The sequence below is a fragment of the Podarcis muralis genome, chromosome 7 (assembly GCF_964188315.1).
Source record: "Podarcis muralis chromosome 7, rPodMur119.hap1.1, whole genome shotgun sequence".
Classification (NCBI taxonomy): Eukaryota; Metazoa; Chordata; class Lepidosauria; order Squamata; family Lacertidae; genus Podarcis; species Podarcis muralis.
The window spans coordinates 36,937,752-36,955,654 of NC_135661.1; the positions used below are offsets into that span (position 1 = coordinate 36,937,752).

The following is a 17,903-nucleotide window of genomic DNA, read 5'->3' on the forward strand; positions in this document are numbered from 1 at the left end:
GTGCCTGACATCCACCTCATTTATAAATGAATCATCTGCATACAAATGGATTGAATTTGCAAACAGGTCATTGACACAAAATGTGGCAGTGGGGCATTATGCTGTTCAGGATTTCACCCTTCCATTCCATTCCATTTCTCACCACCATTTTTCATTGCCCTGCCCCAATAGTCCATCAGCATGGAGGCTACTGAGCATGCTCAGTCCTCATTGGGCTATTATTCCTGCCCCCAACCTTTCCTAAAGGTTATGTGTATGTTTACATAAATCTGGAATCTCCACAAGCTTGCTGATAACTTCTTTCTTCTGTGCAAATGCTGCTGATTTTATTTGCATTTATTTTAACATTTATTGCCCTACCTTTTTCCCCAAGGAGGTCAAGTCCTCCCTCTCCCCATCCTTTCCTCACAACCCTGTTCAGCTGAGAGACAACGACTGGACCACAATCACCCTGTGAGCAGAATTTGGTCTCATAGTCCTAGTGCATAACACCATACCACCTGTTCCTATATTGCCATCACAGCCTGGACACTGGAAATAGAAGGAATGGTGATAATACACTTGGCATGTGCAGATTAGCTGTATTTCGAAAGTAGTTGGTATCTGGGCAAGGGCAGGGGGATGGAAATCTGTTCACCTATATCATATAGGGCCGCTCCATTTGAAATACACCAAAAGAAATAAATAGACAGGGCAGTTCCCCTGGACAAGATGCATTTATTTTGTGTGTACAGATGAGAAGACGTTACTGCCAATCAGAAACTCTATTATCGAAATATGAATGATAGCGAAAGGTCAAGCTCAGAAAACACAGAGAAGAATACAGTAGCTTTTAAGAATGCAGTGCAAAGTGACAGGTGAAAGTGTGATCCAGGAAACTAGAAGTTCAGGTCTGTGTTTATTCTGCATTTCTCTACAAGACATGGTTTCCTATCTGAGTCTTATCTCTGGTCGGGGCCAGCAGTAGCCAAAGTGATGGACCCTCCAGATGTACTTGGACTACAGCTGCCATCCTCCTTGACTATTGGCCATGCTGGCCAGGGCTGATGGGAGTTGGAGTCTAACAATGTTAGGGCACCACCAGGAATTCAGGACAGGGGTATCTAATGCAGTGCCCTCAATAAGATGTTGGGATATGACTCCCATGGTCCTTGGCCGCTGAGCAGGCTACCTGGGGTTTGATGGGAGCTTTAGTGCAACAACATCTCGAAGGTGCCATGTTGTTTTGTTCTGGATCTTAGATTGTGGGGAAGACCTGAGAGCTGCAGCAGAAAGCAGAGGCATCATCGCGCATTTTCACGCCGTGTCCCCATTTATTGGGAGAATCCCCCTGAAGGCTTTGCCGGAGTTAACCAAGGTGTTTCTGCTGTTGTTTGACGTAGCCCACCACGTTATTGGAACTGCCTCCTGTAAAACAACAATGGGCAGAATAGATGTTAAACGTGAACATTTAAGAATGTGAATCCATTCAAGAATATCATGGTGTATGTTAGAATTCCTGATCTATGATTGCAGTCATGGGATTTTTGTCTTTCACATGACTTGATATATTTTGACTCCACAGAGTGGGAAGTGACGGAGACAGGATGTTTGTGTTACTGTGTTCCGTGAAGTGGGACTATTGTCCTTTGTCCTTTTTCTCTTTGCTGTCTGATGCTAGAGAGAGAGGGAGCCATGTTGCAGTGCTCCATGTGTGTTTATATGTAAATAAAGTAGATTAGCCAACATACTGAGTTGCTGAGATCTGTCACACGCATGATGCGCAAACTGCAGATCCCTAAGTGTGCCAGTGTCGGTTGGCATCAGTCGCTGTGATGTTCGGGCAGAAGAAAGCTTATGAGGCTCCCGAACGATCGACCAGGAGGGAGGGAAGATGCCAGACGGGCATGTGTCTCTGCCAAAGTCCTACTTGAGTGTAGGCTGAACTCCTGACAGTGTAATGGGGTTATAGAATTACAAGGTGAAGACCTGCTTCGTGGGCAGGACAGTGGGATAGGAAGAGAATAGCAGTTATTTACATATGTAGAGCCCTGTTGGATCAGGCCAATGTCCCATCTAGTCCAGCATCCTGTTCTCACAGTGGCTATCCAAATGCCTGTGGGAAACCTGCAAGCAGGATTTGAGCACAAGAGACTCTCTTTGAGCACTCTTTGCCTGTGGTTTCCAGCAACTGGTATTCAGAAGCATTGCTGCCTCCCTCTGTGAAGGCAGAGCATAGCTACCATGACTAATAGCCAATGATAGCCCTCTCCTGCATAGTTTTTTCTAATCCTCATTTAAAGCCGTCCAAGTTAGTGGCCATCGCTGCCTCCCCTGGAATGAGTTCCATAGTTTAACCATGCAATGTGTGAAGAAGAGCCTGCTGGATCAGGCCAAAGGCCAACCTAGTCCAACAACCTGTTCTCATAGGGCCCAGTCTTTGGGAACCCCAAAAGCAGCAGCCCTCTCCCTGCTTGTAGTTTCCAGCAACTGGCTTGGAATCCTAGGAAGGAATTCACAGTGGTTCAAGTGGGCCATTGGATGATTGTTAATATGTCTGGGTTATCTCATTCTGCTCTTGGTTTATGTGTGTGTGTGTGTGTGTGTGTGCAATAGTGGAGTCTTACCAAAATATTCCTTGTAATATTTAGGCCTCAGATTCCACCCATCTGGGGAGAAAAACAAATGAAAATGAGCTCCAGATAGTAAAATTGGAGTGACTATCTTGCATTGACCACAACATGCTGGCTGGATGTTTGCCTGACTTTGCTGAAACCGTTATGTTGCACAGCCCTTTAGAAATGAGGCAGTAACAAATCTGAACTCTGGACATTATAGGAAGCTTACCCAGTTTCCTCTATACCAGTGTGTAGCCAATGCAGTGGACTCCAGAAGTTGTGGACCACAACTCCCAATATCCCTGAATATTGGTCATGCTGGCTGGGAATGATGGAAGCTGCAGTCCCAAAAAATCTGAAGGGCACCATGTTGGCTTTTCCTTCTCAATAATCTGCAGAACACTTACAGTCACACCTAGTGTCTGGAAGCCAGAAGTACAGAAGAATCAGAACAGATCAGCATTGACTCGCACATTATGTGTATGGATCAGAGGTGGGGAACCTCAGGCCATGTGGCCCCCAGGCCACCCCCATTTGTGCTCTTCTCAAGCACTTTTGCTGGAATGTGTCTTCAATCCTGCTTACCAAAACGGAGAGGTGCGTGCATAGAAACCTCTGATTTGTGTGTGGCAGAAATGTACCCTGCTGTACACAAGAGTCACGTTTGTTGTTGTTCCACCTCTTGACCCTCAGAAGGTCAAGGGCATGTGATCCCCAGAAGGTGTAGACCTACCAGAGTTCCCACGAAGCTTGATACACTGGCCCCTGTTGGGAATGCCCTCAGCGGCGTTGCCAGGATTAATGATGTGGCATTCATATCCTGTTGGGCAGTGCAGAGGCTCGTCTCCATCTTCTGTGGTGCTGCATGCTTCGGCTGCGGAAAGAGTCATAGGAGAACATGAGAAGGTCCCCACCAGGCCAGGACAAAGGTCCATCTGGCTTAGCGTGTTGAGGCTGCTGAGTTGACCAAGCCATGCTCAAGGATCCTCCCTGCTGGCTTGGTTTGCTGGTTGCCTTCTCAGCCCAAAGGTGACAAGAACATGACATGGATGCAGTTATGTGCCCACAAAACCTCTCTGCTCAGTTAGTGGCCCACTATGTCTTTTAATGTTCCTCCCTCGAGCCTTGGACTCAGATCTCTGCCAGGGACAGTTGCAAATCAGTTGGCTTTGTGGGGAGGGGGGGCATTTTTCCCTGTCATTAGATAACCCTGATTGTTCATCTCTATTAGGCTGTGTGAATTAAAGTAGCTTTTCCAAAGGAAGTCCAAAGCCTTGGCCCAAGAGTACAAGGTTGCCAGCTTTCATCCTCCCCCAGCCTCTTCTGCTTTTTAACAGCTGCTTGGTGTGTGGGCATTAGCAGGGGATCACGTGTCTCTCTGTGCTGTGAAAAGTTTTGTGAGTTGATTTCTGCATACTGAAGTGTGCTTAAAAGCACAAGAGCATGCCAATTCATTTTTTCATGATCAACTGGTAACATCAGAGAGGGAGAGAGACACAGAGAGAGAATCTTGCTAGAAAAGAGACCAGGTTAAGTTAGCTTTTGCTGCCTTCCTCTGGGGAGCCATAGCAGAGAAGCCTCATGCAGTGTCAGAGTGTCTCCACTTCAAAGGACCAGAGAGCAGACAGAGTCTTTGCCTGAGACTCTGGAAAGCCGCTGCCAGTCAAAGTAGACATTACTGGTCTGGATGGGAGGAAACTTCCTAGTGTTACACACACTCCACTCTCCAAGTGGAGATTTCAGGGGTTCCAGCAAATTGGTCAGTTTGGGTTTCCTTGGAATGAAGGTCACTAGAGATGATGGTATATATTTATTTGTTTACACATATGCACAAGCTGGGCATAAGATGGAAGAGTTCATAGTATTAAAACTCTAACAGATTTTGCTTCTCTATTAGGTTTCTTGCGGGGTGTGTGTCTGTGCCCAAAGCCACAGCTTTCAGCACAGAGAGCAAGCCAGACCTCTGTGTCTTCCTAGCTCCAGTCAAGACCAGCTCAGGTCTGTTGTCTTACACTTGTTTATTCCATCACCTCCAGACAGGTGAGGGGAGAAGCCCTGTCTCCTGGAAGTATTTCTAGCACAGGCATCCCTAAACTCAGCTCTCCAGCTGTTTTGGGACTACAACTCCCATCATCCCTAGCTAACAGGAGCAGTGGTCAGGGATGATGGGAACTGTAGTTCCAAAACAGCTGGAGGGCCAAGTTTGGGGATGCCTGCTCTAGCTAGTAGTATTTGTACTGTTTAGACATACAAAGAAATACTTTGCAGGCCTAGCTAGAGTCCTGAACTTAAGGATGAGACTGGTCTGACCATTTTACCAGAATCCTCACCCATCCTACAATGCTATAACCAAATTGGGAAACATATTTGTAGAGCATTATCAATATTCTGACACCTTCCAAATGATGCACACATTTTTCTGACCTTGTAAAACTTCTTCCGGTCCGTCGAGAAGCCAGCCATTTCCACCCAGCCAGCGTGGCTTGGGCTGAACCAACCAATCCAAAACTGTTCCAAGAAACCAGACATTGTTATGGAGAATGAGAACACTGAAAAGTGAATAGAAGAACTCAAGGGTTGCTTTGCTATGATGGATCATTGGTTGATGCCACTCAGTAATCTGTCAATTGACAGTGGGCAGATGGATACTCCAGGGAAGTTCATGAGCAGGGGGATGGTGGTGGTATTTTCCTCCTTGGCTGCATTCAGACATGCAGAACATTGCACTAGTTTTCCTGATTATAATGCTAGTGCTTCTGTTCTGGTTTCTAACGTTGCTTTCACATGGCAGTACCTGTAGCATTGGGGAACAGTGGCTTTTTGATCAATATACCTGCAGGTCATGCTAAATGTCATTCACATGGCGACGAACAACGTTGACACACACCGTTGGACAACGTGTGTTCTCCCACACCCTTTCAGCACATGTGTGCTTCTGTTTCCCCATTATCCCCCCATGAAAAAAACAGGAAAGGCCTTCACTCCCATGGTTTTCTGGGTTAATGGGCTTCCAAATGGATATTTTCTGGAAGTAATTAACACAGAACTGAGCGATAAGCTTCCACTGTGTTCTGCTAGATTTCCAGAAGTGACTTTTATGTCATTTGAAATCTCATAGATCATAGAATCACAAAGTTGGAAGGGACCCTGACAATCATCTAGTCCAACCCTCTGCAATGCAGGAATATGCAGCTGCTTCTTACAGAGATCAAACCTGCAACCTTGGCATCATTAGCACCACACTGGGTCCAGGGTAGGGTAACAGGTAGGGAAACCCTGGGAAAACAGAATAAACTGCTGTGGGAATTCAGCCTTAACACTCAACATCTGATACCATGCAGCTGAAGCTGGAAGCAGCACTTACCATTTTGATCTGCCAAAGGCAGACTTCCATGTATTCCTCTGATCAAATATTTTATGCTAGAGATCAATAACACCCTTTCTCTCTCTCACCCCTCATCTGGTCCAGCACGACATATTATGGGCTGGCATACCTGGAGGTGGGGGCACCGACTCCAGGCAAGCATAGATGCACCCATTGTAGCAGCAGCGCTTGTGTCTCTCGCACTCGGAGTCCGAGCGACAGCTGGGCACCTCGCACGCTCGGTCAGGCAGCGTCTGCGGTGGAGGGGGGCAGCGGTCGTTCTTCTGGTAAGGCGTTCCATGGGAATGAAGGGGGTACTCGTAGTCCTAAAAGAGGTAGAACATATCCAGTCTTTATTGAGCATTTATTCTGATTTGTTTGCGGGGAGTACTTGGGGGAAATAGGGCACTGCCCCACCAGCCTCATTCTGCCCCCAGCCACTCCTCACCTGTCTGATTTCATACTTACAAGCAGTCCAAGGGGTTGGCGCTGCCTGCTAACTTCCTCCTCCCTAGTCTCAAAACTAGAATCAGTTGGCTCTGCCTCTCATTGGGTTTGGCTAGCATTGGCTCTGGCGCCACCTACTGTTGATCTTCCTCCTTTCCAACTTGCCAGTCCCGATGGGCACTATTATGGGGACATCATCTATTGCGCACTCATCCTGATTTGCTTGTGGGGGTGGTAATACAGCTTCCTGTTCATCATTTTTTCATTCCACATTTTCCAATGCATTTTCCCATCACTTTCCCACCTTCAAGAGCCCATTGTTGATTTTTGTTTAAGTGGATTTCTTGTGTTTGGATGACAGAACACATTCATTCACAAACTCAATTTTCCTAGTATATTCTTGAATCCCTCCTGCAAAATACATGCGGTCTGGAGGTGGCCTTAGAACAAAATATATCAGTATTTTATGTTGCACATTAATCGTGGAATTCTGATATATGTTTTTGGTTCCAATATAATTTCAGTTCTAGAAAGTCCAGGGAAGCCACAATGAGTCTCATAATTCATGTTCAAACACCATGCTTTATTTTTTATTTTTTACTTTTTACTTTAAAAGGGGGAAACTTTTGGAGGAGGGGGTAGGGTGGCTCCTTAGGTATTGCCAAGAAAGAAAGATAAAAGAGGACACAGATTTGCACTGCATGCCCTAGTTAATGTATAGGTATACATATAAATTTAAAAATAATGACTATAATTTAAACAGAAATATAATATATCTCTCCAAAGTAGGGACGACTCTGTCCAGGTGAGCTGTATGGCTCCTGTTCTCTCTTCTTAGCGAGTTTTATCTTTCAACCAGACTTGGACCAAACAACCCTTAAAATAGAGGACTCCTTCAAACAGAGGACTGTAAAACAGAGGGGGGGGGATTCCTAATTTTTGAAGATAATCATCCAAGGTAGAAACTTCCCAGTTCAGGATTTTTCATGTTTCTCCCCTGCAACTACTTCCAAACCTACCAACTGAATGTAACTGAGATGTTGTTAACCATTTTAATTAGAAGTGTAAATATATATTTTTTTCAATAAACTATGCAGCCTTAACTTCAGCCATTAAGATTTTGAGGGTTGTCTGCATTACTCAGATGGTCCAGCAGATGGCGCTAACTGGCAGCGATAACAGCTATGAAGAGCCCTTAATTTAGGGACCATCCATTAACATGTATTGCGCTTTCAAAAACTTTTCGTAACCCTCCCATTACACTTTGCTACATTTTAAACTGACACTTCCTTCTTCCTTTGTCACACCTTGGTACACCCTTTTAAATCTCCGTGTGGGTGGTGTGGGATGCATTTTGTTTCTAGTGAAAGAGTGAAAGATTGTTTGCACCTCTATTTGAAAGCTAAAGTTGCACGTCAGCCGGTTGAAGATTTTGTTATACCTCAAAGTGTTTTCCAAGGTGTATTTATTTTTATGCCGTGATTATCTACTCCAGAGGAGGTGAAATACAGCCCCAGGGCCAATCTTGGCTCACCAGGGAGTCCAGATTGCTCCATAAAGGCCATTCAGCTGATGTCACAGGAGGAGGTTGAATCCTGGTAAGATCTGCTTTGTCTGTGCATTCTGTGCGGGGAACAGGCTGGCAAAGCAGACCTGTGCAGCCAGCAGATTTGAAGCCCCCACCTATCAGCTGATGAGCAAAGAGTTCATTCCTATAGGGTGCTGCTTCCCTCGTGTATCACAGCCTTTCCCAACTTCTCCAGAAGTTGTTGGACTACAACTCCAATCATCCCTAGCTAGCCAGGTTAGGGATGATGGGAGTTGTAGTCCAACAACACCTGGGGACCCGAGGTTGAGAAAGCCTGCCCTAATGGAAAGGGCACATGCAGCCTTGGGGCGAACCTACACCCATGGTTTTTAATGTTAAGGAGGTGTTAAGGAACGGCTTTCATAATCCGGTATTAAAATGTGACACCTGAAGGCACCGCAGAGCAACCAGCAACCAGCGAAACAGCCTTTTCATTAAAAAAAAAAAAAACAAAGGCAAGAAATGCGGCCAGAAAAGCTTTCTCACCCCTCATAGAATTGCAGAGTTGGAAGGGATACCCAGAGTCATCCAGCCCAACCCCTGTAATGCAGGAATCACAACTAAGGAATCCCTGACAGATGACAATCAAACCTGTTTAAAAACCTCCAATGAAGGAGAGCGCACTACCTTCTGAGGTAGTCCATTCCCCTGATCTGGGACTGTAAACTCATTGTAATAATCTGGATTTTATGCTACGATGGGTCCTTCTTTGTGGGATATAAAGACAGAAATAGCACAGCTGCCTGAATTTTTTGAGTCTCTTTAGGTTGTGGTTATGGAAGGCACCCTTTCATTTGAAAATTTGCCAAGACATTTCTAGATCTTTTGCCTCTGTAACAATCATGGCTCATAGCCATTCATAGACTAATCATCCAGGAATGTGTCGACTCTAGTGCTATTTAAGTCATCAAAGTTAACAGTCATTCCCACATCTCGTGGAAATGAAGTGCATTTGTTTAAAAAGAAGACCATTTAATAGTCCTAATAAACTTTTTGCAAGGGGGCACAAACTCTTTGCAACCCCCCCCCCTCATGCTTTAAAAAATCTCCCTTTGGATAAAAGTATTGGTGTGGTGTAGATTCTGAAAGCAGACAGTAGAGTCAGATGCTGAGCCTAGAAGAAGTTCATTCAAGTTTATATCATAAATGAAGTTAATTGTCTCTTCTTTGTGGTGACAGGCCTTGATCCCCTCCTGCCCCCACCATGTCTCATATGCCCAGCAGTCACGATCTGCCCCCAACCAGTTCTAGTCAAATACAAAAAGCATACCTGAGATATTTGAGATACCTGACATACCTGACTGTGGCTCTCATTGATCAGAAGGAACCAGGGGTCACTCCCTACTGAGCCTTAAAAAATCTGGGCTGCCCTTGTTTAAGAATGGCATGGCTTGTTTGTTTGTTTGTTTGTTTGTTTGGATGTGTCGAGGAAGAGCGCAGAGTGCAGACTGCTAGGGGAAAAGCATACTCACAAACACACTTTGGCTACCTTAAGAGCAACAAAACCCCAGAGCCCCACCAATTAGCGTTTCAATGAAACAGGAATGTAGGAAGCTGCCTTATACAGAGCCAGAACACCTGCCCATTTAGCTCAGTATTTTCCACATTGACAGTTTTCCAGGGTTTCAACAGGGGTCTCTCGCAGCCAAACATGGAAATGCTGGGGATTAAACCTAAGACCTTCTGCATGCAAGAAAGATGACTTTCCACTCACCTGTGGCCCTTTGCAATGTTGTCTTCCCTTTAATAGTTTTCTGATGCAATTTCTTACCCTATTAATGGACAAATAATGGTTGGGGGGAGGGGAGGCAACACTTTTATGTGGGAAGGGGTGTGTGTGTGTGTGTGTGTGTGTGTGTGTGTGTGTGTGTGATTGTGTGTGTCCGTGCAAATGATCTAGACTGGGTCTCTTATGTCTATCCTCTCCATCTCCCACCTTTACGGCAACCAGCTCCTTGCCCCACACCCCCGAGGCAGGTATTTCATTTTTGCCTCCTGGTACACCCGCCTTTTAGGGACGCGGGTGGTGCTGTGGGTAAAAGCCTCAGCGCCTAGGGCTTGCCGATTGAAAGGTCGGCGGTTCGAATCCCCGCGGCGGGGTGCGCTCCTGTTGCTCGGTCCCAGCGCCTGCCAATCTAGCAGTTCGAAAGCATCCCCGGGTGCAAGTAGATAAATAGGGACCGCTTACTGGCGGGAAGGTAAACGGCGTTTCCGTGTGCTGCACTGGCTCGCCAGATGCAGCTTTGTCACGCTGGCCACATGACCTGGAAGTGTCTCCGGACAGCGCTGGCCCTCGGCCTCTTAAGTGAGATGGGCGCACAACCCTAGAGTCTGTCAAGACTGGCCCGTACGGGCAGGGGTACCTTTACCTTTACTTACACCCGCCTTTGCTCTCCGATCCTTTTAATCTAAGAACATCTGGGGTCTTTTCCAGTTCAGTAGCACCTGGATGACAGGTAAGCTGGAAAGAACATATCCTGGAGGGTTTGGGCACCGTGCCTAATTGTCATGTATTACCATACTGTTAACATTGTTCCTGTTCCACTGTGTCATCCCTCTGGGCTGAGATTATGCAGCTACACACACACACACAAAATCCACAGACACACCAAGCTCTATTTTTATCATAGTACATGATATAAATGATGTTGACAAACGATATCTGATTGCCATTATGTTTATGAGACAAAGCCCCATTGTTCCAGTATGCAAACAACACCTCTAGAAGATGCCTGTCTGTTCACTTCTAGCTTATTGTAAGTCCCTGCAGTCTCCGGAATATTCTGTTGCAATTTTAATCCTTTCTCGGTTTCTCCCAGGATTGCTCCTTTGTATTGAATACCTTCAATCTGCCTGTTCTTCTGGTACCAGCTAGGTTTCTTCCATTCCTTATCATCAATAAAACTGGAGGTAAGCACCCTCATTTCCACCTCTGACTTTATCATAGGAGGGCTAATACCATGTTCTGCCAGTAGGTGTCACTCTGTACGGTTTCTCCTAGCATAAGAAGGTTATTGCTGCATTCTGCCACTAGGGGGTCACTGTTTGACAAATTGCCTTGCTTCATTATGGTTAACACATGGATCAGTAATGCTTTGCTCCAGGTAGCACCAGAAACTCCCATGTGTTCATCCATGCAGACAGAATTCATGTTTTAGGAAAGAGGCCTCTAGGTCAGGGGTCTGCAACCTTTAAGACAAAAAGAGCCACTTGGACCCGTTTCCGAAGAAAAAAAACCTGGGAGCCGCAAAACCATTGTGACATTTAAAACGAATATAACACTGCATATATTGTTTCTTACCTTAATGCTATATATACAGGATCGTAACGCACGCACCACTCCCATGCGACGTCACAGCCAGTACAGCGCCCGCCACAGTGGGGAGTGTCGGGGTGCACAATGCACCTCCTCCCCTCGCTAATATCCGCCCCAGAGCCGCGGCAAAGGTGTAAAAGAGCCACATGCGGCTCCGGAGCCGCGGGTTGCAGACCCCTGCTCTAGGTGAACCCATGGTTGAGTTTTGAGGATATTGCATATAGTATATTGTATTTTAAAATGGGGTTTCAGAGTTTTTAGGGGGTTTTGAATGTTTTATGTAGATTATCAATTTCATTGTTCTGTATGGGACAATGACAATAAAGATATCGTATATCGTATATCGAGTTGAAGTTGGGCTTTCTGACTCTTTCTTCTCCAAATGAAATGTGTGTGTGTATGTGTGTGTGTAATGTGGGCGTTTTGGGGAGGATATGATGGGGTGGAAAGGTATATGCATTTATAAAACATGCTAACATGTTCACAGCCCCTTACATGCACAATTTTTTGAAATCATTTCAACAGAATGATCATAATAGTGTGATGTCGAGTTCCAATGAAATTCATTTGAAGAAGTGGCCAGCCACATTCTAGCTGTGAACTCAAAGTTTCAGGCAGGGCGGGGGAACTAAAAAAAAAGGACCCATCAATACATCTGTAGAACAGATGATGGTTCGTGCAATGCTTTCAGATCCATGTTATCTGCATGTATCTAAATTCATGGCAACTCTCTACATCATTCTTGTTGGATTATTAATTTTAAAAAGCTACCCGACCGTATTCTTAGTAATAGCGTATTGAACCCATTGGGACCTGTTGACTTGCATTTCAGCATGAACCCACTTAATTCACAGCTCCCAAAACAATATGCAAACTGAAAGACAGCCAGCCTTTATTTGCACATTTCTGAATTTGCAGTGCAGTTTTCCAGCCGAGTCATGTGCAAAAATGCACATAGTAGAGAAAAGTGTGCATAAAAATCCATATAATAATGAAAACAACTTACAGAAATTGATTTTAGAGAAAAGCACTTTCCAAAATGCATGCATATTAGACAAAATTGCATACAGAAGCATGTCTGCTAGGAGGACTGACCACTAAAATGCTGGTGAATTTTTGAGAGGACCTTTTAAAAATAAATAAATCACAAACTGATAGGGAAATTCAGATAAGTGAAATGCAGATGTTTTTGATTTATTTTTTTTGCAGGGTGGGTGTGGGCGAGGGGACCTGCGAAATGGAAACTGACAGATTCTCCCACCTATTTCTGAATAAGTGTGTTTCAGACCTGAGTGTTTCTGTTCTTGACCTAATGGACCACATAGAAGCAAAATTGTGCAGAACCTGTCTACTAATAACAACTCCCTTCCCTTCCAATCTAATTTATGAGTGGACTTTAAAAGTAATCAATTCCCTGACCTAAGTCCCGCTGAAATCACCCCTTTTAACGCCTTCCTTTTCCAAGGAGAGCTCTCTCTGCTGCCTTTTGATCACTTTCCGTTCTTAGTAATCCTAGAGAGTTCCTGCTAACAATAATAGGAAATGAGCTTTCAAGGAAACTGTGATTAAAACGCCTCTCCTTTTCAACCTCAAACAATACTTGAGGCCCTTTTGACTTCCACCTGACCTACAGTAGATTTCCTCTCTGAAGAAGCTCAATCCCACCCAATACCGCTTGGCTCCTGTCCAGTGCTGCTTTTTTTCGGGGGGGGGGTGTGCAAGGGTACACATACCCCTAAACATTTTGTGAATCTTTGTACTTTTGTCCATTTACTGTATTTATTTTCCCCAATTTGAACTATGTATAAAATGGTGATTTTCTTGATTTTCTTGAGAAGCGGACACGGAGCAATGGATCCAAACTACAAGAAAGAAGATTCCACCTAAACATTAGGAAGAACTTCCTGACAGTAAGAGCTGTTTGACAGTGGAATTTGCTGCCAAGGAGTGTGGTGGAGTCTCCGTCTTTGGAGGTCTTTAAGCAGAGGCTTGACAACCATATGTCAGGAGTGCTCTGATGGTGTTTCCTGCTTGGCAGGGGGTTGGACTCGATGGCCCTTGTGGTCTCTTCCAACTCTATGATTCTATGATTCTATGAAAATGAGAGTACCCCTAAACATTTTTTTAGGAAAAAAAGCACTGCTCCTGTCAGTATATATCACTGCACACACCCCAATCTGTTAGCGCCAAGAGACCCTAAGGCAGTGATGGCCAAACTTGGCCCTCCAGCTGTTTTGGGACTACAATGCCCATCATCCCTGACCACTGGTCCTGTTAGCTAGGGATGATGGGCGTTGTAGTCCCAAAACAGCTGGAGGGCCAAGAAGTTTGGCCATCACTGCCCTAAGGGCTCGGTTTCCTTAGACTGAAGGCCAATGAAGTCTCTGGTGTCTTTAATACACACACACACACACACACACACACAGAGAGAGAGAGAGAGAGAGAGAACCTGAGCACAAGATGGAAGAGCAGCAGTAACACTCCATCATATCATTCTTCCCCATTAAGTTTGGGATCCCCAAAGCCATAGTTTTGGATTAAGCACACACAGCAAACCTTTGCATCTCTTTCTAGCTTTCAGCTCCAGCCAGACTAAAAGCTAGTTTCCAGCCAGCTCAGAGGGTGGAGGCTGGAGGGCTACCCATCTCCTAAGAAAGCATCACCACCCAGTTGTCTCTATGGCAACACACCTGTTCTTTACCAGCCATTTAGACATGTACATAAAAACACAAGAGCCTATTGGATCAGGCCAGTGGCCCATCTAATACAGTGTTCAGTTCTCATAGTGGCTAACTGGGTGCCTGAGAGAAACCCACAACCAGGACCCAAGCATCCCTATTCCCCTCAGCCCCCAGAGTGGTTTAGCAACCACTCCCTCGTCCCAGGGAACTCTAAAAATTGCAACTTTGTGGGGGGGGGGGATTGGGTTCTCCTAATAGCTCTCAGCGCCCTTAACAAACAATGGCTCCCAAGATTCTTTGTGGGAAGCCATGACAGGTGAAAGTGGCGTGATTTGGGGGGGGGGGAATGGTGCAGATGGGGCCTAACCTAGGATTGGCTCTCTCTACCCAGCCACTTTCCTTCAACTCTGTGGTCATTATCCTGCCTCTCTCTGCAATATCAAAACCTGGCTAGTCAGGGCCAGAATTATGAGCTAGATGTATGAATGCTCCCTAAGGTTAAGCCCATCTTCTCAAGCCTCTCTGTTGCAGGCATAGAAACCTCCAGTGCTCTTGCTGCTTTGATGTAAGCAATGACAGAAAGGGCGCAGCCGTGGATCCGGATGGATGTGGCTATGAGTCCTCTGTCCTCCCACTTCTGGGAATCGGATGTGGTGTGTGCATGTCATGCTTGGAGCTGATGTATTGTTATGTGTGTCTGATAATTGACTTTAGGTTACAAGTCTAGCCGCACTTTCCTGGAGCAAACCCCATGGAATTCAATAGGATTTACTTCCAAGTAGATTCAGTTAGGCTTGCACTGTCATTGCATTATTATTATTTTTGTATCTGTTTTTGCATTAATGTGCTGCTCTGGAGACCTTTGGGTCAAAAGGGGGCATATAAATCAACCATCATGTCCCACCCTGCAGTTTTCACACTATGGGGCCTGCTTATGTCCTGCACTGAAACCAAGTCCCAGCGACGAGCCCACCCTCTGGAAAAGACCTGTCTACATTTCTTCTTGGGGCATATTCAAAGACAGTGGTCCTTCAACATGTAGGAGGGTGGGCAGCAAGGGAGGGAAATCCTGAACCTTGCCAGCTCAGCATATCGCATGATTGGCAGCTTGCCCAAAGTGCAAATACCATGAAGGCATCTTTGGAAGAGGAGAGGCAAGTAACAGCAAGCTTTCTAAACACACATGCGCGCGCGCACACACACACACACACACCCCAATCCAGGGAGATCTCCAGAATGCAAGAGAAGAGAGAAGATGGCAAGTTATAGTGTCAGATCAGAAGCTGGGAGACCAGGGTTCAAATCCCCACTGGGCCATGAAACTAGCTGGCCTTGGGCCAATCACAGTCCGGCACTCTAACCTGCCTTGCAGGCTTGTTTGTGGATGAAATGGCAAGCAGGGGAAGAACCATGGATTCCACCTTGAGCTCCTTGGAGGAAAGGTGGGTTAGAAACAAAGGAAATAAAAGAGTCACTGCAGGAGCCCTCTCTCCAATTTTAAAATAAGAATAATATATATACACCAGAAGACAAGACCAAAAGTAAGAAGAGCCCTTCTGGGGTCCATCTAAAGGCCCATCTAGTCCAGCATCTAACTGGCAGTCAGAACAGCCTAGCATACATAAATACTGATTCAGTTAATGTAATGATCAAGACATCCGTATTAGTGTCACATCAAAAGCACAGATTCATAGAGGAGAAATACTAGGAATGCAGACAACTCAGAGAATTCAATAATTTGAAAACAATTGATCACACACGCAGGCACAAAAGAATCAATGCTTCAAGTAAGCATTCCCAATTAAACAAACAAGAAATCATCAGAGAAGGCAAACCCCTAATAAATTTAAAGAAATGTGCACAGTATTCCACTTCAAGACAACATCTGACCTCACACTTTATTTTCAGTTATGTGGCTGCACTGAATCTGCTCTGCTCATATAATTTCCTGGCTTTTTAGTAAAATTATAAACATTTGTCCCTCTTAATTATCACTGTTTTTAAATGTTATTGAAAGTAAAATCAGCTGCTCTGTATCTAGATCCCATTGAATTCAGTGGGGTTTAGTCCCAGGTAAAAAGGGTAAGGTTGCCATCTTAGACTTTAAAAATGATTTGTGGCTATTTTTATGTAAGAACACAAGAGTCCTGCTGGATCAAGCCAGTGGCCCCTTTAGTCCAGCATCCTGTTCTCACAGTGGCCAACCAGATGCCTGTGGAAAACTCACAAGCAGAACATGAGCACAAGAATCTGTATCTTCTACCGTGTGCTGAGATCCTCTTTATGAAAGGCAGGTTATAAATAATAATTCTAAGGGACCAATTATGTCTTATGTGTCCCTTAGAATTGAATAGGGACCTTTAGGGTGTGAGTTTACTCCCTGTCTGCATACTCCCAATCAAACTTCTGGTTCTTGGTTATTTAGCCCTGTGTTATAGATTATTTCTCCCCTTTATTCACTTATTTGCAGAGAGGAGAGCTGCAGAAACTGAAACGGGGGTGGTTTACAAGATTTTTAAAAGGGGAAAAAAGTGATTTCCTGGCAAATGATACTCATAGAGTAGACCCAAATCCATTGATCTACTGGGTAACCTCTAAGGATACCCCATTTCTTTTGCTTGTGCACCTCTGGTTTTTCCTTTAAGGAAGACCCAATGCATTATCCATCCCCAAATGCAGCACACTTCTTCAGGACACAGGAAGCTGCCTTGCACTAAGTCAGCCCACTAAATCCATCTAGCTCAGTACTGTTTACACAGGCTGGCAGTGGCTCTCAAGGGTTTCAGGCGGAAAAGCCAAGGATTAAACATGGGCCCTTCTGCATATTCTACCACTAGACTATGCCCCCTCCCCGCACCTCTGGTTTCCCTGCCCTCCACCTTCCAAGCCAAATCTACTTACATCATATTTCTCTGCCAGCTTCAGGTGTGAGGCTCTTCTCCAGCGCTTTTTTCCACAGCAGCAATGCGGGGATAGGAGAAGCGTCAAGCACAAAGCGACCACCAAGAAATGCTGTCTGCACCCCATTCCGACACACGCACAGACCCGTCTCTTCTCCTTACACCGAGAACAATTAACAACTCCCCGACTCCAAATTCAGCAAGGACGAGGCTGGCTTCAGATTTCTTTAGAGCAGAAAGGGGAGGTTGGTTTTGGTCAGGCAAAAGTCCAGCTCAGCCAGCCCCTTGCATGCAAGCACACACAGCTATGAGTCCTAAAAGACGGCTGTAGGAGCTCTGGGTGCGACTGAGAACGTTGTCGGAGAAGTTTCGTGCTCCAAGTTTGATCAGGTTGTCCGATCTCGCAGCTGCTCCAACGGCTGTGCCCCCCACCTCCCTGGAAAGATGGAAAGATTATTTTTAGACCTTTGTTTCAACATCTGGCACTCCTAGAGAGAGAGAGAGAGGCCCATTCAAAGCCAGAGAGAACGAGAGGATCAGATGACAGCTGCTGTAAGGAGGGGGGGGTTAGCCGAATTTGTTTTTTGTTTTTTAAAGCTCTCCAAGGAATAGGCAGGGCAAGCGCAAGCAAAATCTCTCAAGTCTTCCCATGGCAAGGCTCCTCACCATGACTAGTGTTGTTAATTTCTCTTTCGATCAGTTTCTCATTTTTCCAATCTTGTGTTTGGTTCTCTGCATCTGTTTTCTAATGGATCTTTTTTTAAAGTCCTCAATAAAACCCATAAGCATTTTTCTGCATTTTTCTCCTAATATGCACATATTAGCACACAATTTCTTTGAATATACTTGTTTTGCAAAGCAATTTCCTCTAGGATCATGCATTTTTGGATGTTGTTTTTCACAGACGTATATGCATTTTTACCCTTGTACATGCATTTTTGAACACATCACTTGGCTGGGGGGGGGGGGGGGAGAACCGCATTGCAACAACACAGAGAAGTCCAAATTTC

The 17,903-nt window shown here is 45.2% G+C and overlaps 1 protein-coding gene across 2 annotated transcripts; it reads right to left on the bottom strand.

Moving 5' to 3' along the window:
- Positions 1-697: 697 nt before the first annotated feature.
- Positions 698-17,431, bottom strand: WFDC1 (WAP four-disulfide core domain 1). Of its 2 annotated transcripts, XM_028740144.2 has the most exons (6): positions 16,895-17,429; positions 6,092-6,287; positions 5,022-5,105; positions 3,331-3,471; positions 2,607-2,648; positions 698-1,407 (listed from the first exon to the last, which is right to left on the bottom strand). In XM_028740144.2, exons 1-6 carry the CDS (start codon positions 17,018-17,020, stop codon positions 1,349-1,351), a joined length of 648 nt encoding a protein of 215 aa, XP_028595977.1. In that variant the 5' UTR covers positions 17,021-17,429; the 3' UTR covers positions 698-1,348. The 2 variants fall into 2 exon arrangements, with proteins under 2 accessions (XP_028595977.1, XP_028595978.1); XM_028740145.2 differs by lacking the exon at positions 5,022-5,105 and having other exon boundaries at positions 16,895-17,431.
- Between the last annotated feature and the right edge of the window lie 472 nt (positions 17,432-17,903).